The sequence below is a fragment of the Pyrus communis genome, chromosome 14, assembly GCF_963583255.1.
Source record: "Pyrus communis chromosome 14, drPyrComm1.1, whole genome shotgun sequence".
NCBI lineage: Eukaryota > Viridiplantae > Streptophyta > Magnoliopsida > Rosales > Rosaceae > Pyrus > Pyrus communis.
The window spans coordinates 20869612-20891153 of NC_084816.1; the positions used below are offsets into that span (position 1 = coordinate 20869612).

The 21542-nt window shown below is 34.8% G+C and overlaps 2 protein-coding genes across 2 annotated transcripts; one reads left to right on the plus strand and one right to left on the minus strand.

Moving 5' to 3' along the window:
- The first annotated feature begins 545 nt into the window (after positions 1 to 545).
- LOC137714554 (uncharacterized) lies at positions 546 to 1280 on the plus strand. The gene has a single exon (XM_068453745.1). It carries the CDS (start codon positions 546 to 548, stop codon positions 1278 to 1280), a length of 735 nt encoding a protein of 244 aa, XP_068309846.1.
- Positions 1281 to 4676: 3396 nt separating this feature from the next.
- Positions 4677 to 7363, minus strand: LOC137716236 (protein RICE SALT SENSITIVE 3-like). The gene is made up of 7 exons (XM_068455660.1): positions 6933 to 7363; positions 6733 to 6783; positions 6461 to 6592; positions 6119 to 6224; positions 5900 to 5941; positions 5714 to 5770; positions 4677 to 5618 (listed from the first exon to the last, which is right to left on the minus strand). Exons 1-7 carry the CDS (start codon positions 7061 to 7063, stop codon positions 4881 to 4883), a joined length of 1257 nt encoding a protein of 418 aa, XP_068311761.1. The 5' UTR covers positions 7064 to 7363; the 3' UTR covers positions 4677 to 4880.
- Between the last annotated feature and the right edge of the window lie 14179 nt (positions 7364 to 21542).

Here is a 21542-nt window from a genome sequence, read left to right on the forward strand (position 1 = left end):
ATAATTTAGATATTTATTTAATTTAACAACTAAAAAGAAGATGGGAGTGCAAAAGCATTTCCCTGTAGTTCGATACATTTTGTCGATGTAGTAATTTAGGTTACCATGCTCATATTCAAGGACAATATGATAGCCATTCATGAATTGATTTATGCTTGTATTACAATTTATCATAGTTATACTAAATGCGGGGCATTCTGCAATGTGGGTTTTATGTTTGACCAAAAACTGTTAAGCCTCACGACATCATGTATGATTTGACACAATTCCTTTGGAGTATCCCACACTATGAGAGTGAGTGTTATGGAACCCCACCCAAGTATTGAATTTGACATTGAGTTGGCAAGTAAGATTTCATGATTCACACCACCACAGCTCTACCCGGCCATCTCACCAGTAGAGGGTCAAGATCACTCCACTTGTCTCAACCATAGCAAAGAAATCTCAAGTTCCCTTAACTTTTTCCTACCACTCCATTAACAACCCCCTTATAAATGTACAACCTATCCCATGCAAATACACCAGTCTCCCCTTAAAAACCTTCCATGGAAAACCGCCATAAAAAAAGCTCCTCCGCCGGCACATTCTCCTTCCCGAGCACTCTGATCCACGACCAAGACTCCGACTTTGAGTTCGGGTGCTTCACCCCAGACTCGGCCTCCAGCACTGGTCCCTGCAAAGACTCCCCCGCAGACCACTTGTTCCTCAATGGAAGGCTCTTGCCACATGCCTTCCCATTTCAACCTATTAGCAACGGCTTTATGGTCGTTGATAATATTTCTCGGAGAACAAGCCGGACGAGCAGCATTAGCAGCAAGGACTCTCTCATGTCGTCGAGAAGCAATAGCACCAACAGTAGGAGTAGCAGTTGTAGCAGCAGTGCTAGGACAAGCTCAAGTGACAATTCCGAGAGGAAGTTCGTGTATCACTCCAAATTATCATCCGATACAAACAAAGGCAACAAACCTAATAACAATATTTCAAGTCATCTAGTTTATGGGAATTCGCAGAGGTGGCAATTCATAACAGCAATGCCCGTGCCGGCTTCTTTAAGCCGTAATAATTCGCGGAAGAAAGTGATCAAAGTGGATCAGCTTGAAAGAAAAGAGAAATCCGTTAAGGCGAAGAAAAATAGCCGGGTGAAGACGGTGGTGTTCCGGCGGAGATTCTTATATGGCCGGAGGTTTTTCCGGTGGCTTGTTTCGACGTGCAAAAAATGTCACGCAATGGAGCCATCCAAGAAAAGTACTAATGATAATGCAATTAAAGCTGGAAATTAGTCAAAGTGAATTGTGAAGTTACATTAATTAATGATTTTTATCTGTTAATTTTGTAATTTTGAAGTTAGTTTATATATATGTAAGGTTTTGAGAGAATATATAATGGCTTTAGCTTTCGCTTTGGTTTTTTATTACTTTGAACTTTGAAGAAAAGCAAAAGGTATTATATATTCTGGGAACGTTAACCAGAAAAAGAAAACTTGGCTTGTTAATAATGATTCTTCACAATATGCGTTTAATAACACTGCAGAGCAAACGTTAATCTTAAGTTGAATTTGTTAACCTAATCAGATATATCTAAAAGCAAAGGCTTCAACAACTCAACTTTTAGCTCTTTCATTCCATAGTTGGAAGGTCATAATCTTATTACTTTTGACACAGTAGATCATCATTGTCATTGTTTGAAATGTAGTGCAATTTGGGTAAATGCTTTAAATCTGGTTGTGTTGTTTTTCCACGTGTTTTATTTTTGACTTGAAGTAGTGTTTGTTCGATTATAAAAAGACAACTAAAAATTTAAGTCAGCAAAGCCAACTACATCCTCACAAGAAAGTTAAAGTATAACATATTTCACTACATCGGTCAATTATTGGATATTTTGTTAGGATCAACAATAACTAGGCTCCAATTGGCTTTGCTAACTTGAACTTTTGGTTGTCTCCTTGGATCATTGGCTCCAAATTTATCAAGAAATTTCCCATATGATTGTACGTAACTTCTCAAATGAAGTAAATTTGATTGAACGTACAAGTTAAACCAAATAATTATTAGGGATCTTTACCTATAAAGACAAAAACACAAAATACATTTTCAAAGAATTTCACTAGTTTTGAATCATTTCAACGAGAGACAAAAGTCCAGACCCCAACAAACCTATCCAAAAACAAGCAAACCAAAATTTTAAAATTCTAGTCATGCTCCCAATAGACTTGTTACTTAATCAAGCCAAAACTACAAAAAGACACCATCTATAAAAATTTCAAACTAATTTTAAATTCGTAAAAACTAATATCGGTAAGATCAGTTTTAAAATTCTAGCTATTCTACCAGATTAGTTTCTAAATTTCAGCAATTATGCAACATCAATTTCAAATTCATGCACTTCTACAAGATCAATTTCAAAAAATTTAAAACTTCTACAATATCAACTTCAATGTTTTTGCACTTCTGCATGACTAGTTTCAAAATTCATGCAATTCTATAAGACCAATTTCAAAATTCCAACAATTCTGTAAGATTAGCTTCAAAATTCCTGTACTTCTGCAAAATTAGTTTCAAATTTTTTAGCACTTATGCAAGATAATTTTAAAATTTTTTGCACTTTTGCATGTCCACTTTCAAAATTCATGCTCTTCTACAAGATCAACTTCAAATTTTTAGCACTTCTACAAGATTAGTTTAAAAATTTTAGCACTTCTGCATGATCATTTTCAAAATTCATGTACTTTTGCAAGATCAGTTTCAAAATTTCAACAATTAGGCTAGATCAGCATTCAAAATTCCAGCAATTCTACAAGATTAGTTTCAAAATTCATGCATCCAAACCTCAAAATCAAATACTTCCAAAAATACTAAAATCAAAACAAACAAAAAAATCTCAATCATTCTCATAAAAAACACTCATAAATTTAGGGAACAATAAAGAAGAAGAGGAGGGGAAAGAAAAGTATGAAGAAAAGTAGGAGAGGGAAGGACGAAGTAGAAGGTGGAGGAGAGAGAGGCAGGAAGAAGAAAGAGGAGAGAAAATGAGAGAAGTACCGGAAAAAAAAAATTGGAGAAAGGAGCAAGACCAATTTTTTTTTTTTTTTTTTAACTATATTATCTACATTAAGGGGAAGGGTGATAAGTTTAGTCTCACAATAAAAAAAAAAATTATAGTGATCAGGATACATGTGGTAGGTATACCACGTGTTTTTATATAAGTGATGAGAAATTTTATTTTTTAAGTTATTAAATTTTTTAACGCACATATCCTACCGTCTGTATAATGGCTTGTGATATATCATCTCGTATACCGGTTACATTGAAAAATCTCTCTTCACGATGGCTTAACCTCATGAAATAAATAAAATATTGTCTCTCTCCAAAATGTATAATTTAACTCTATATGTAATTTACCCTTATTATTATCTTTATATCTAAAGAAATTGAATTATGAACTATCATAATCATAACTTGTTACTACTCTTACCACTCATGCTAACCCAACAGTAAATCGAAATCCTTTTAAAGCTTGAATTATGTGTCAGTTTACAATTTGTGCTAAAGTGAATTGTTCAAGAGGGCTGGGCCACAACCCTTAACTGTTTATCCGATTGAAAATGTTTCAATCCAAGCCCCTACTCGTATGATTCAAAAGTCGAGTTGGGTTAATAAGACAAGTCGAATTGAACGTGGTCTACATAGTTTTGTCTAGGGAGTTTTTATTCGGACCCAGCACAAATGTTCAATTCACTCAATAAAACATGAAAATGTCCAAAATTATCCCATAGAAAGTATTTTGAAAACTAGAAAATTAAAAATGAACAATCATCAGCTCACCTTTAGTTTAATATACTGATATATTAAATGAAAAATGAACACTCGACATTGCCGGACCTCCAATCCACTTAGCCTAACCTCGATATCTCTGTCGTCGTCATAGCATTGCCATTAGCATCGACGAAGGAGTTTATAGAATGAGTTGACGCCATTGTCGTCGACGACAACGGCGGCAGTGCTGGTGGTGCTTTGTAGTTTGGGTCCAATTAAATGATCCATTCTTTGTATTTGTAGTTAAAGTAGATAGTTTTTGGTTGCTTAGTATTACAGTCTAATAGTATTACTTTTCACTTGTAAATAAAAGGTCTTAGATTAGAATCTCATGGATGACGAGTTTGATACCAATTTGTTTCTCCACTGCACAGTATAAATATGATTGTATAAAAACTATATAAGAAGGGTAGTGCCACTCCTTTTTGCTTTCTACACATCTCATGTTAATTTCTATCTTTTGATCCTTCATTCGACAATCGAAAATTAAAAAAAATGGTATAAAAAATAAAAAAGGTTGTGTAGATAGTATCACCCTATAAAAATTGGTCTCACCATAAGTTGTGTCCTGTGGTTGTATTTTGGATCAACTAGACACCCAATTGGGACATTATGGATCGTACAAGCCAAGCCCGTTGTGGCTACATGTGCATGTAATCTTGCAGTAGTTGAAGGATGTTATTATGTTGATTTTTTTTATCCTAGTACAAGCAATATAGGGCAAGGAGAGGTGAACTTAAGTGCAACAGTGGTAGTATAATGCTCTAATCAACTTAGTTACGCTAGAGGATGCAGCATGGTGGTTTTCTTAATGCTTACATTTAATTTAAGATTCCGTGGCAATAATTAGAAGAAAGAACAAAATTGAGAAAAACTCTTCATGGATTAACTACAAGTACATGATGATCACTGATTAAGTCTCGCTAACTGAAAGAACCAAAAAAACACAAAAGATATAAAGAGCATGAAATCAAAGAACAGAAGTATAATCAGCAAAGGAGACGGGCAGCTTTGCCTACATACAACTCTTCACCCATTGTCCCTCTCTCTAATACAGCCCTCCCCATTTCACTCCAAGAATGTCTCCATGACATCAGAGTACATACCAGCTTCCGCGTTTCGATACCCGACAGGCTGGTGCTGATGGTGGTCAACCGAATTCGAAGACGACGAAGCCATTCTTGCAGGTAAAGTAAAGCTCCTCTTGTACTTGTTTTCCATGTTCTTCCTTGCGCTACCATCCAGATGGCAGTCCAAGCTCAAAAACTCATTGTGATCTGAATTTGCATTCGAGTTCTGGTGGTGGTGATTTTCGTCCCCACCTTTGTTTTCCGAGCTCTCTGGATTGAACAAAAGCTTTGCATCATCAGACCGCCCCGTTAGTGCATTGAAGAAGGACAATCCATTAGGCCATTTGATGTCACTTTCCTGCTCTCCTCCTCCTCGTCCTCCTCCTCCCCCCATCATGTCTCCTCCCATCTGTGTTTCTGACGTATGAGGCAGCAAAAACATGTGTGTCTCGTCTTTACCAGCTTGAGGATTGTACCCAAGTCTATCAGCAGAGTTTTGAAAATTGGGTGAAGGAAGCTGCATGGTTGCTGCAGCAGATGGAAGAGGCCTTTGAGCCCAACTGAAAAGAGGCGGAGGAGGGCGGATTGGCATCGGGGACTGCATTGAGGGCAGTACTGATGATCCAGAATTGTTTCGGTTTGACGAAAAGAGTTGGGAGAGGTAGAAACCAGACTGGTAGCCTAGAGATTCAAATGTATGCCTCATTCTTAGCACAAAATGCAGGTCTTCCGGTATCTGACCACACGTTGTTCATACCCCTTTCTTAATCAACAAATTAATAACATAAAAATACAAATATATATTGAAGCGAAAAGAATACATAATCTCACAATCTTGCAGGAGCCCAACTGCAGAAGCCCATGACCAGCTTGAATTACAGCAATAGTCTGGTGAAAATTAAATTAAACTGTTTAAAAAAACTAAGACAACTGACACCTGGGGAAAAAAATTAACTTTAGCTTCACAAAACGACGAAACCAATAACAGTGAAACAGGAACTATTTTTCTGTTCTGACCTGAATGCCTGACTCAAACTGATCAGTCCATTCAGGAGGAAGCTGCAATAAATAGCATCAATAAAAGTAAAGTTAACACCATATCAATCAGGAGGAAGCTGCAATTCCGACCCACGACTCGGTCGTAGGGCTTGTGGGGCTTAAATACTCTTTAACCGCGTGAACTACTAGCGCTATTGATAAATAAGCAAAAAGAAATATGTGGGTTTGACTACATACAGCATCATATGAACTTTGCCAATAGTTGGAGATGTTTGGCTCACACTCTGTGGGTTCTTTGAAGACCCATTTGTGGCACTTATCAGATGCAACCTTCCCCATCAACCTGTTTAAATGAGTGCAATCAATGAGAGCACACATACAAACAACTCATTTCCCATCAAACTTCTTTCACAAACGATAAAATAAACACACTAAATTCAAACTTGGGTGCTGAGGGTTGAGCCAACTTGGCTAAAACCCATGTCTGCAACTCCATACAACTTCATGTCCTGCAACGTTTTTTTAGAGAGAGGAGAGAGAGACAGAACAACAAAATAAAAAGACATACCAAGTACCCACCCTTCTCCATAATTATACAACTGAATGGACATTTTGCTGAAGGCCTTTCTGACAGGATCTTCTCTATCAATTTCTTCCAGACAATCTGATGAAACTTTTCCTCGACAAAACCCATCTTCCCACATCAACATCCTTCACCAAATTCCACAAAAAAACAAGAACAAAAAAGAATTTACATAAAATTTTCAGTACTTTAATCACAAAATTACCAAAAACCCATTTCTAAAAACAGAGAGAAAACAGAGCAAAAATTGAATTAAATAGCTACTTACAAGCTACCATTGTCATCCCCAACCTTGCAGCCAGTACCACCTCTAACTCTCCTGCAACAAAATAATAACAAAAAGTGAATTAAACCTAGAAAAGAAAACCATCTAAAAATCAAAGTATCCAAAGTTCAGCACAGATCAAGGGTAGAGAGAGAGAGAGAGAGAGAGAGAGAGAGAGAGAGAGAGAGGGGGAGGGGTCATACGGGCGGGGACGGATGGTCCAGACAACAGAGTAAGTCCAGTCGGTGTTGAGACAGATGGTTCTGAGGGCCTCATGAAGGGCCATCATCCCAACAGCTTCTTTGCCCCTATCTGTTGCTCCTGAGCCCACCATAATCTTCTCTCTCTCTCTAATCTCCCTTTCTCTCTCTACCACTTTTCTTTTTTCTTTCCGTTTTTCTTCTGCCTTTCTCTATATCTATGTCTATCTATATATCTATCTACTTCTGCCTGAAAACACTGCCACTAGCTAGCTAAGCCTACTCTCTGCTCAAACCCAACTGAAATTCTCTATCGTCTTTGGCACCTGCACACTGCTTAACCACCACAAGGCACAAAGGCACACCCTTTATTCATCTCTCTCTCTCTCTCTGAAATTTTTTTTTTTTTTTAGTTCAACAACTTTGTCAGTGTTTACTAGTCTTGTGTGTTTTAGTTTGTCCCAAGTAGTCAGGTTTGGTATTTCTTGACAGAGTTGGGGGTGAAAAAGCGAGGGGAGGGAGTAAAAAGTGTGGGGTTCTGGGAGTTGCAAGTATTTAGGCACCGGAGAAACACTGGGGGAAAAGTGAGGGAGGGAGGGGTGCATGGGAAAAAGTAAAAGAAGTGACTGTGATTTTTATAGTGGAATTACCATTCGACCCTTTTCTTAGGATTGTCAGTTACTTTAGGTGTTGGATTCCTGTGAGTTTCGCGACAAATACAGTCATTGGAATCATAAATGACCTTTTGTATCATTTTACTTGAACTTCTTTATTCGGGCAACAAGTACAAGTCATAGAAACGGTAGTCACGTTTTGTACCATTTTATTTAGGGAGAAATACAGATACCCTCGTGTAACCGTTGATGCCAGATGGCAAACATTTACTAAGGAATTGGGGTAATTTTTGGACATGTTGCAAACATTCAATTGACCGATGAAGTCATTGAGCATATGCATTGTTAGCAAGAGAGAATCTCTCGTACAACAGAGTTGATATTTTTTTAATTTTAGAGTATATTAATTATAAATAAATTTGTATTATAACTTGAGTAAAATAATAAAATCACATGATCATATTTGAAATACATTGAAAAATCGTTTGAATTTGGCCTTGTATTTTGTCAATAAATGGCTTCTCACGCACATATTTTTTCACTCTTTTATTTATTTATATTCATTGAGTCTTCTATAATGTATTCAATTCAAATGAAAAATAAACACGAGTATATATGAATAATAAATGAGTGAAAAATCCTTTCCTGGCTTTACATGCATGCTAATGTTGGTTAACCTTTTAAGTGAAGATATTCTATAATTTTCATTGCATGACCAAATTTCGTTTGAAGAGAGAAGATAAACACACATAAATATACAGCCAGTCACATGATAATTCTCTTTGGAATGAGCCGGTCAAATTGCTATGCTTTCCCTTTCAAACCCATTTTTCCAACAATTTTTACTAGTAGATGATGTGGCATTAGCCAACCATGTTTCAGCATGCATCATCATATCTATCAAACTTTTTTCTTGTATTATACCAAAATTATAGGCATATCATTCTACCATTAACAATTTAACTGTGTGGTAGAAATTAATGGACAACAAAGAAACGCAAAAAGGAAGGAAGAAAAAGCGTTAACTAATGAGTGGCAAACATAACGCGCAAGTGATTTTTTACTACAGTAGTAGAAATGAGTTGAGCTCTTGCATAACAGTGTGGGTTCAAATTTCGTCGGTACTAATTTAACATCTAATCTAACAAAATCTATCGTTGAAAAAAAATATAATAAATACAACGCACTTTCATTTTAAGCCACTTATTAAGAATCAAACATCGGTGAATTTGAATAATTAATAGTTATAATTGAAATTATAATCTTTTAAAATCAACGTTCTGATGTTATATTAAAAAATTATATAGCAAAATCTTAAACATTAAGGTATAAGTCAACAATGTTGATGCAAATTAATCTCTAACTATAAGAAAAATCTACTTGTTGCCAAAGTTACGCACTTCGCCTTACTAAATCTCGAAGAATGATGGTAGAGATATCATTTATTTAAATTATATTTTATAAATCCTATAATGTAATTATTTATGATTGAATTATCACTTAATTGTTAATTAACGTGTTTATTTTATAAATCATATAGTGTAGAATGAGATTTTTAGAGTGTTAATAACAGTTCCTTTTATATTATTGTCATATCATATAATTTACAAATTGGGAAATCCTAATGAGACTTTCTATGGACTCTTCGCTAACTCATATCTTTGGCACAATTCTCGTGATAATATTATAAAACATTGTTAAAAAAATATCAAGTAACGAAAAGTCTATAAAAAGTCTTAACTTTAAGAGAGTTGCATTTCTATTTAAAAATTTGATCACTTTAACATTACTCAATCTCAAATATAAAAAATGAAAGATAACTAAAAGAAATGAGATGGCACAGAATCTTTACCAGTGAAAGGTCATAAGGTGGACACTGACAGTTAGATTTGAATTAATATTTTAAGACACTATGATATTGTTGTTATGTCACTTTTCAAGGTGTAATCATAATTGTTTTGTCCGGCTCCCACCTCTAAGTATAATGATCGATTTTACCATTTGAGCACTCTTCCTCTTGTTATTGCCTTACCTTGCTCCGTAACTAAGGGCAAGTCCATCGGGAGCTTTAAGGCTGGAACCTAGCACCCTTTTTGGCTCGACACCCAGCCGATTCCTTCCAACCCAGTCAAATAGGTTAGCTGACAATCCAAGCCATCCCATAGGACTGGCCAGAATGTGTTGAGCCAAGGTCCGGTCTATGTGACGTCATACTGATGTCAACGTGAATTTTTTTTGCGTCAGGCGCGTGGGAAGCACGAGCAAGTGGGTGCGCGTCCCCGACAAGAAAACGTGGGTGGGGCCTGCATGCATAAGGGCACTTACGGTTCCGACGGAGAGGCCACGTGGCTCGTTCTGGGTCGTTGGATTTCCAACGATCAAAAAAATTTGAATTTGAAAACCAACGGCTAGTAACGTGGTGTGATCTAGGCCGTTCAATCCAAAGATCAATGGTCCACGTTTTTTCCCCCAATTTTTTTTTTTTAAAAAAGGCACAACAGTCAGAATTATGACCGTTGGCCACGTGTCAACATATGGGTTGTTGGATTTGAATATTTTTCAAATCCAACAGTCCAAATTACTTAACTAAATTAAAATTAAGAAAAATTATTAAAAAATTACTTTTTTCTATAAATACCTAACCCTCATCTTCCACCATACACCACATTTCAATATTTTCAACACTTTCTACCAAAGCTTTCATATACTCTTTGTGCGAAAAAAAAATGGCTATGTGGACGCACATCAAAGATCTTACGTTGTGTGAATGCTGGGTTCACATTACTCATAACCCGATTACGGGTAATGAGATGGAGTTGCAAGAAATATGGAGTAGAATTATGGAAGCGTTTTGCGCTAGGCATGGAAAAGACGCCAGAATTAGTCAACATCTTCAAGGGCATTGGAAAAAACTCAACATATCCTTCACTTGTTGGAAAAACGCTCTCTTGATTGCTTCCAATAATTTACGTAGTGGGACAAGTTTAGCGGATCAGGTGACAATATTTTTATTTATTTATATGTATTCCACCCACATCAATATTTTAATTTATTTATTTGTGTTACACCCACATTTTATAATATTGTCTTATCCCACATTTTGTAGACACTACAAGCACAAGCATTCTACAATTCAAAAAACCACAACAAATCATTCAACAATTGGGAATGTTGGGAAGTTGTCAAAAATTGTCCCATATACAAAATTGTGCCAACAGGTCCAGAAGTTGTCATGCATGGCGTCCCTCTACATAGTTCGCCAGAACCAAACACGGCCGCACAGGAAGAAGACACATTTGAAGAAGTGCCAGAAGGGACGCTTGCAGAAGTGCCAAAGACCCAGCTGGCTTGTCGATCCCTAAGGCCTCAAGGTAAAATGGCGGCAAAGAAAAAAGGGAGTTCTTCCAAAAATGACTACACAAAATATATGGACGAACTTGCTCGCCAAGGTGAACTGAACATGGCGCAGGAAGCTGCTAGAGATAAGGACAAAGTTGCTACTATGGCAGCAATATTAGCAGCTACTGAGAAAAATACTTAATCGAGAAAACGAGATGATTAGAGAAGCACTTAATCGAGAAAACAAGATGCTTAGAGAAGAATTGATGGCTCAAGCAGATCGTGACATTATGAACAAGCCTCTAGTATGACTGCCTCCGAATTCAAAATATTTTTGGACATCGGAAAAAAGAGACGTGGTGCGAAGGAGGCGTGCAAGAGATGTGGAAACAAGTCGAGGGGGTTCTAGCTACACAGATCCTAGCACTACATATCCTAGCTCCACATACTTTGTATAATTTCGTATTTATTTGTAGTACTTTATTTAATTTCGTCTTAATTTTTAGTACTTTATGTAATTTCATCTTTATTTTTAGTACTTTATGTAATTTCTTATTTATTTTTATTAATAGATGTAATTTCTTAAATATTTTTAGTACTTTATTTAAACGCACCAAATAAACTTAAAAATAAAAAACACACGAAATAAAATTACATAAACACACCAAATAAACTTAAAAAAACATACGAAATAAAATTACATAAACTTAAAAAAAAAACACACGAAATAAAATTACATAAACTCACCCAATAAACTTAAAAAAAACACACTAAATAAAATTACATAAACTCACCAAATAAACTTAAAAAAAATACACCAAATAAACCAAGAACTTTATTCTTCCACCATAAACTACTTTTAATTATCTTCACCTTGTTGCAATCCTCAATGGTTCTCAATCAAGTCACTATGATGGGTACAATGCCAGTATGGCTCTTGCATTAAAGTGTACCGCTCAATGATCAATTGATTGTAACGTCCATCCCATTCTAATGGCTCGTGTTGCACGGGATCTTTGGTGCCGTCATGAGCACAATAGATACGTGTTCTTGAGTTGTTCATTGTGTCCGACTCATATTCATTGACGACATCATAATCATACTTATCTTCCACAATCATGTTATGGAGAATGATACACATCATCATGATGGATTGAAGAGTCTCGACATCAGACATTTTGTAGCTGACCTGACAATCGCCTAATGAGCTTGCAAGATACCAAAACAACGCTTTACATCATTCCTACACCCCTCTTGACCTTGTGCGAAATGCTTTTCTTTTTCACTTCATGGATGTGCACTGTTTTGACAAACATTGTCCACCTTGGATAAATATCGTCTGCAAGGTAGTACGGTCCTTCATATCTATGGCCATTGACCCAATATGTGACTCTGGGTGCTTTTTCTTACAGCACTTCGTTGAAGACTGGAGATTGGGCATGGACATTTAGGTCATTCTGAGCTCCTGGAACACCAAAAAATGCATGCCAAATCCATGTATCAAATGAAGCCATTGCTTCCAAAATGATACTTTTGGCTCATTTTCTGTCGCCATAAACTCATTACTATGCACTTGGACAGTTTTTCCAGGTCCAGTGCATGCAATCAATGCTTCCAATGATGATAGGGAAGCCTCGCATCTCACCATTCCTCAGCAGCCTTCGCATGTCCCTTGGCATGGGTGTTCGGAGGTACTTGTTGGTATAGAAGGCTTCGATTGCGGAGAAAAATCGCATCAAGGACTCCAGAACAACTGATTTTCCCATCCTCGTTATCTCATCCATTTGATCTACAGATGCTCCATATGCAAGCATCCGCAAGGTAGCAGTAATTTTTTACTCAGGAAGAAGACATTGAACATGAAAAACATGTTTTTCTTTGCACAAAGTATGGATTATGGTTGCAAATAGCACTCATGATTTTTTTGAACAAACTTCATTGCATTCTAAAACGACGTCTAAAAACATGATCAGGGAATACACAGTTGGGGATAAAATAATATTCCAAGAGACCTTTACCTCGTTTTTCCCTCTTTCTATCCAAGTTTGCAGCATGTCTGGGTTTTGATATTTGACCCACAACTTCCATGACACGGTGGGAATGGGAGGCCCTCTGCCTTTTATGTTCATCATCCTTATCCTCGTCCATTGTGAAAGCCTCATCTCCACCTTCCTTGAGATTGAACAATTTTTCCTGTTGTGCCAACAATCTTTTCTGTTGCTCCTCAAACTGTTTGGACAATGTCATTGAAGAAGACATTGTAAGAACTCAAGATTTAAAAACAACGAAGAAGGATTCTGAGCTAAAAAGAAGTATTGAGTTTGGCGTGTGAATGATGATGGATGTAGGGATGTAGGGTTTATATGGATGAAAAAAGAAAGGATGAGGTTCTGGACACTGACACGTGGCACTACGTGATTGGTTGAAAATCTTATCGAAATATTGGCTAAATTATTGTAAACAGATAGTGACACGTGGCGCGTCGAGATTAATTAAAAATCTAATCGGAAATCTATCCACAAAATAGTACATTCGGATAATGACACGTGGCGTGACAAGATTGGTTGAAAATCTTATCGAAATCTTGGCTAAATTATTGTAAACAGATAGTGACATGTGACGTGACGAGATTGGTTAAAAATCATATCCGAAAGTAAAACTAAATTTAAATAAAATTTATTATTTATAAAAAAAAATTAATAATATTTTAAATGGGTTGGGTGTCAACGTATTTTGTAGGGGTGGAGATCATTTATGCTAGCTGCTTTTTTAGGGACGGAGAAGCATTTGGCCAATTTACTGTTCATGGGGTCTATCACTATTCACTGAGTGAATTAAATAGGCTAAGTGCCAACGTATTTTTTTAGGGATGAACTTGCTCTAAGGTAATCAACACTTCCTATTTGCCCTTCCACTAAATAAAATTAAAACTCTAGTAAGTATAGGACCTTGTTATTAGCATATAATACTTGCACTTACCCCATATTCATCCCTTGAGAATAAAATAAATTTTATAATTAAAATCATTCAATTTTATAATTTTTATTTAAATGTTACTTTTATAAAATAATTTGAATGAGAGATCTATGAGTCATCTAAATGTATAAAACAATTTGGCTGCTCAGGTACCAAGTAATATATTGATGATGAATCGTCTATTTATTTGATACAATTAGATAACTAAATGAAATCTAATTTAAATGATATTTTGTAGGTATAATTCTTAAATGATGGTAAAGTAATTGAACCATTATGATCATGAAATTTGTACAATGACATATGTTATAAACAGGAAGTGAATTTGCGTAAATGCAGGTATTATCTGTTATTAACACTTCAAAAAATTCATCATATACCCATACTTTCATAAATTTAATTTAAAAACCCAAGATCATCCTTTTGAAGTGATAATATCTAACTCTTTAATTTTATTATGTCTTGCTGAAACTAAAACGAAATCCAATCTAAATACATGAAACTCCAAACTAGTTTATCCAAGATGATTTTCTAAACTAACTCAAATACAAGATGGTGAGTTTTGAGAACGGGCTAATATTGTCTTTTCAAACAAGATGCTGCTCTCATAGGACAAAGGTGCTCATCTGCTTACACTTACACTAAAGAAAAAATAATTAAGCAAGCTTTAGAGAAATAATAAGGTGTCACGTGCGCACGTGCGATGGCAAGGGAGTCGGTGCGTCGTTCTCGTAAAGAAAGCGAAACGCACGAATTGCGAGGAAGGGTGCGCACGCAGGTTGATAATTGGAAGAATCCCTCATATTTTTCATTACTTGCAAAGTTTTCCTTTGCTGAGACTAACTATACTTTTCATTAGATTCTGTTAATGTGAAATTTTTTATAAATTTTCTATCGTTTTATGATTTAATATTAATTTTTATGTTAATATTGTAAAATAGTGTTTTAAAAATAAGAAATGACAGAAAATTCAAGAAAAATCTTACTTATGAAAAAATCTTCTTAATATTTCTTTATTCAAATTACAAAACAAACTTAGCTTAGATAGAGCTGTAACAGAAAATAAGAAAATGTACGGATTCCAAGTGGCGATTTGAATATTGATTTGTACACTTCTTGTTCTCGTTAGTCAATAACTGAGTTGCTTTTTTATGGGAAAAGATTATATTCCCTCCTAATCTCTTTTCTCTTTTTTTTTCTTCTATTTGAACGGTTATGGTTAAATTACGTCAACATGTTATATTGATTTTTTATAGAGATAATATGATAAAAAATAATGTATGAGAAGATAAGGGAAAAGAAGATGAAAATAGAAAGAGAGAGAATCATACTCCGTTTCTTATTGTAGTGATGTCCTATAATAATCTTCATCACCAGAGTAAACTATTACTTGTAGCTAATATTTATTAAATATTTTATGCTGAGCACTTTGAATTAGCGACTTGTACCCAAAGCTTCAGTTGTTTAATCGATTCGCCATGTAGTAGTCATTTTGTTGTGATCATTATGTATTATTCTTGTGCGACTTTTTCACTTAGGGATGTACTGTGTATATAGCTTGACTGACTTTACTTGACTCTTAAATTCATGTTTACATGTATATTCAATACAAACTCTCGCACAATCAATAAAAGTCATCTTGAATTGAACAAAAAATTTATATTTAGAAGTCTATAAAATCTCATGAATTCAATTGTGACTTTTTGCAAGTCTACAAAAATTTAGATGTATCCAAAAGTTTATTGATTTTAAAGGATTTTAAAAATTTATGCGCTTTCACATACTTTAAGACTTTTTATGGTATATATTTTGTCATAGAAAATTCAACATCTTCCTCTAAGATTTTGATGTACTATCATAGGCTTTGATATTCCACCATCCATCATGATGCAATGAGGATCACTATTTTCACTTTCACCCACCATGACCATCCCCACTACCTTACTGCTAACATCGCCACCATCATCGCCAATGTCATCATCAGTGATTCCGCCACCATCATATCACTTTTTCTACCACCACCTCGTCATACTCATCGTCATCATACCACAACCTCCTACGAACATCTTTATGCCGCCATCGAGGTGACCACCATGATTGCCACCTATAGTACTGCATATTACCTTGCCCGCCACCACCACTCCCACCACTACTTCTACTACCACCGTCTTGTCAAGGTCATCATCACCATAACTGTCTTGTCAAGGTCATCATCACCATAACCTACTACCAGCAAGTCCAAAAATCAACTTAAGAAAAGCTAACAAAAAAAAAAAAAATCATTGCTTAATCAAATTACTACATAAATAAATATATAGAGCCTGAAAGATATAGCCCTTTATTGGGAAATATTCTTTTATAAAGTCTCAAAGATTCCTTGAAGCTTTAAAATGAGTTACATCCACCATTTTTTCAACCCATATAGAGCCTCTCATTAAGGATGCTCTTACAACCATCATCCCCACCTATGACCACTACTAGCACTGTTATCATCGTAAAAGAGTCTATCATTAAACTCTCAAAAACCCTGTAAAAGTATATCATTATGAAGTCTCTAGATTTCATGGAGTTTCTAAAAGTAGATAAGAGTCCACGAAATTTACAAAAGTTTATCACAAAAAATTAAAAAAAAAGAAAAAAAAAAACTTTACAAAGATCTATATAAATCTAAATAAGTAATGTTATTCATACTATATTTTTGTACCACATTTTCATATCATCTTAGGTGGCATTTGATGTGGACATCCACATCATTTAAATTAATCAGATTTTTAAATTTAGTTCATTATTTAATAAACTAATAATTTAGAAAAATTAGTTAATTAAATTATGATTGTGGTATATGAGGAGTTTTTCTCCTTCCTTTTCTTGGGTTTTGCAAATTTTTCAAATAATGTGACTATCCACATCAGATGCTACATAAGGCGATATAGAAATATAATATAAAAACATGGTATAAATAACATTACTCAATCTAAATACAATACACCCCTTTACAATGTCACGACTTTTGAGCAACTAAACGAGGATCATTAGCTAAAAGTTAGATAAATATTTAAAATACAATATATATTAGTAGTGGGTTTAGTATCTAATTGTTGTTAATCAGATTCTGGATGGTTGCTCAATTATGTCGTGGCTATTTTATTCATTTAAAAAAAAAATCTCAAATTTTACTTAAGAAATAGCTCAACTTTTAAAACCTCTTAAATTTGGGAAGAAAAATAGTTGACTCCAAGTCACGATATTTTGTCTGTGAACCTCACTTGATTACATAGTGTTATTAATTCATCTGTTATAAAATGAATTTTGGTTAGCTAAAATGACGACATCTAAAAGCTTTAAGATAACTAGAATGGTTATTGTTGCTAGCTAAAATTTGACAACAATTTGTCTGGCTAGTTATAAATTTAATGAATGTTTGATATCCTACACATTAATATGCTTGAAGCCCTTCAAATAGTAAATTAAATAGTTTCTTGAACCTAGTAGTAATTTTGGTGGGTGGCCATTTTGCACCTTCTTTCCTTCAAACATGGGTATATTCTGAATGAAATGTAGAGCTAAAATTTATGGAAATTGTTATTAGCACTCTAAAAATTTCATTCTACACTCATCTCAAGTGTATTTTTCTTTCTAATTATAGAAAGTTTGGAGTGCCAAATGAGATTTTAGAAATGCTAATAACAATTACCAAATTTATTTACCATTTTTTAGCAAACACCAAGAGATTTGATTTTAATAGATTAGATTTTGGTTAGCAAACTTTCTCTCTTTACTTTGCCTGTTTCGTCTGTCTCCAAGTACTCATGTTAAAAGGAGAAAAGTGGAAAGTGGGAGGCTTTGCGGTTACTTTGGTGTTGTAATTTGTAATGCAGAACAGCGACAGAACTGTGGGTATGGAAAGTACTAGCTGTAGGAGGCTGTGCACATGTGTGGAGAACTACTTTTATGAGATGTTTATATTGTTATTGTAGTGTTATATGTAAATGGTATAATATTATATGAGTGTCTCTCATAATAAAACGTGATGGTGAATCGGTGATTTAGTGTCACGTATTATGAAAGATGTTCACACACTTGTATTTGTGATAATTATCAATTTATTATGTTTTCTTTGAATTGTGTATCCCATTGTGACATTTATCAAGAATATGTATGTAAGATATGAGTGCATTTTTGTTGAGGCACCAAATTGGGTTAATCTTGAGCCAACGTAAAGTGTGGTGACGGGACCATAACGAGGGCACTCTAGGCAGGCAGAGTAACCTACAAGGAAGGTAGAGCAAGCATCAAAGGGCATCATTGTGCTACCGACTTTAGAGTCTACGATGATTAAGTTAGCAAAATATGTTTAAGGCTCTGCATCATATGATTACCTTTAAAGCGACTAGAGGTTACCCTTTTATAGAGGCAAAATTGGAGAAACTTTTCTGACATGGCCAATGTGGAATTAAATGTGGTTAACGTGGTGTTGCTACTTGTCACATTGTAATTGTCTTCCAAGTTGGAGGCAAATCTTTGATTGGTTATGGGTATAAACAATAGGCAGCTACCACATGTTGTGGGGTTGGTTCACTTGCTTCAGCAGACGCCTTAACAAGGACCTCTCAGTAGGTTCATGATGTTTTACAGTTGAATGATACTTTGTGGTTTTAGGGTCGATATAATATGATATAACATTTTTCATTCTTGACATATCTCGTGTTTACTAAGTTACTATTACAACATGAAAAAAAAATAATTAGGTTCCATTTCAACTATGTATCATTATTGAGGGGGAATTGTCTTCCTCATACATTTTATGTATATATTTGTAGGATGAGTATTTCGAGTATAAATCTTTCACGAGAAAAATACATTTTACACCATCACGGTTTGGAGTCAATTTCAAATTGAATCATAATACTGATGTTTTGACATTCAGCACTAAAAACACTGCTGAAGACCGTAGGAAACCCAAAACAAACAAAAAGCAGGTTGGAAAAAGGAAAAAAAAGACAAGCACCCGAATTGCGGGATGTGCTTCCTGTAACAGTGTCATCCTCCTCCCATAAACCACGCGCTAAATACGACACGGAAACTGAAAAACTGGAGGATGGTGGGTTGCACAGGAAGCGTGGAAGACTGAGCGCGTGGGCTTGGTCTCTTCCAAAATAAAAAAAAATTGTTAAATGATGCATCAGTCGGCATCGTTGGGCTTTGCTCTGCTCCGCATTAACCGCCGAGGTGAAGGATTTTTTCTTTTCTTATTCTCTATTCTCTTTCATCTTTTTCCTCAACTATTAGGATTAAATCACATCACAATTTATATTAATTTTTTATAAAAATAATAAGACAAAAAGTAAAATGTAGAAAAAAATAAAAATAAGAGAAAATAGGATTCTATTTCCAATTCCAAACCCATTTGACCATATCTTTTGTGGGACCCGTTGCTAAATCTTGCTGGAAATTCTTTGCTTTTGTTCTATACCTAGTCCTAAGACCCTAACACAGAAATTCTAGATATTTCCATCCAGCTTTTGTTTTTAATAAAGTTAATGTTAGAGAGATTAAATTTAAAATTTTTATCATAAATGATCTTTGAAATTAACTATCAAAATGATCCATGAAATTGAAAATCAATCAATGTAGTCCCTGAAAATAGGTGTCACAAATCAATGTGATCTTTCCATTACAATTCTGTTAAAAACTATGTGTTGATGTGGATTAATAATTAATTTAAAAAGTTGTCTAAATACATTTTTGCACAATATAATTTTTTTATTATAGTAGGACCTACTCCAAAGAGATATTCCTTCCATAAATTCTCAAAGGTACAAGGCTTAACCAAGGCCTAAGAGGGGGTTTGGAAATAGTTTTCAACCAACAATAGACGCACCTCGGTTATAACGTTATTATCTCAAGGCATACCTAGCCCTTCTTTGAGTCACCAGACCACAGGGAAGCGCCGAACAAACTTTACAAGATTAAGGTTGTGAGGATGTTGATCACCTAAATGTTAACGGTGATGTCCCAGAAGTCGTTGCCAATTAGTCAAGACGTCACCAAAGGTGATCACGATCTAGGTTCAATTTGGTGAAGGGTGTCGAAGTGTGTAAAGATGGGTGTACTGAGAATTTTTTTAGAGAATAGACAGCGAATGAGGTAAAGGAATGTGGACTGGGATCGGAGTTGATTGCAAGACTGGGTTGCTGGGTTCACAACTTTTTATTAACTATTAAATTATTAAACCTATTTGTATTTTTTTTTAAATTTAATTAGACTTGTGTGATCCATTTATGTGTCACATTAGCACATAACAGAATTTTTGACATAATTGTGACGGAATGACTACATTGTTTTGAGACACTTACTTGAGAGACTACATTGATTGATTTTCAATTTTTAGGGACCATTTTGATGTCGCAAGTCAATTTCAAAGACCATTTGTGGGGGAAAAAAAAGGACTTATGGAACCCATTTATGTGCTGCATCAGCAATTAACAGAATTTTTAACAGAATTGTGATTGAAGGACCTCATTGATTTGCGACACCTATTTTAAAGGACTACATTGATTGATTTTCAATTTCAGAGGTCATGTTGATGGTGAGGGTCAATTTCAAAGACCATTTGTGATAAAAAAAAACCCTTAAATTTATAGACAAAATTTTAGAAACTAAAGGATATAAAAGTTGATGAATTAAGCGTTGATTAACGTGTTCATTCCTATTAATGCCACATCATTTAATTTATAAATTTTATCTGTAAATTTAGTCTCTCTAACCGTACATTTTTTAACAATCTTTAAAAAACGACTAAAGGAGAACCGATACACTGCATTTCATAAAGTCATTAGTTCCAAGTTTAATATAACGCTAAAATATCACGCAAATGATTCCAAGTAAGGGGAAAATTTATGAAAGGTTGGTTGGTGTATCTGTTGTATGCATACACAAAGCTCTAATTAGCTCCCTAATTTTAATTGTATTGAAATTACAAACTTACAAATTGCAATAGCACTTAAACGGTAACTAGTTAAAAAGTTAATACGATGATAATAACTCGTTTGGGCTGCTTCACAATTTAATCTTAAAATTTAGGTCTTTTATGTTTTAGGTCATCAATTAGAGATCATCCTCCACAAAATTTACTCAAATAAAAAAATCAATTAGCCTTTGATTATTATCGTGAGTATTTTCTTGTTTAGCAACAATGTTATTATATTCATCTGTTTTTTTTTTTTTTTTTTGGCACATTTAGATAACTAAACACTTTTTATTTGAGTAAATTTTGCATAATAATTTTTTACCGTTGACTTTAAATTGAAAAGTCCTAATCATAAAAAATATTGTGAAACAGACCCAAAAAAGTGGTGGATAGCAACCCTTCTGTTTTGATGAAAATATTTGAATTTCAGTTGCCCAAACGATCGAGGATCCAAAAATAAGCTCTGCAGCCGCCTACTATATATGAGTACATCATTTCGGTCGAGTCTAAGTGCATGCGTGTTTGTTTGTTAGGTTTCTTACCTCAAAAGTTTTTATATTATATTACTGCAAATGCAATTCGATATATGTACGTATCATCTCCAAAAATTGACCAACCATATAAACAGCAGCAAGAAGTACTGATGAAATGGATCTTTCATCAACTAGAAGGATCAGGCACGGTGTGTGAAAACTTAATCAATTATTGAGACGA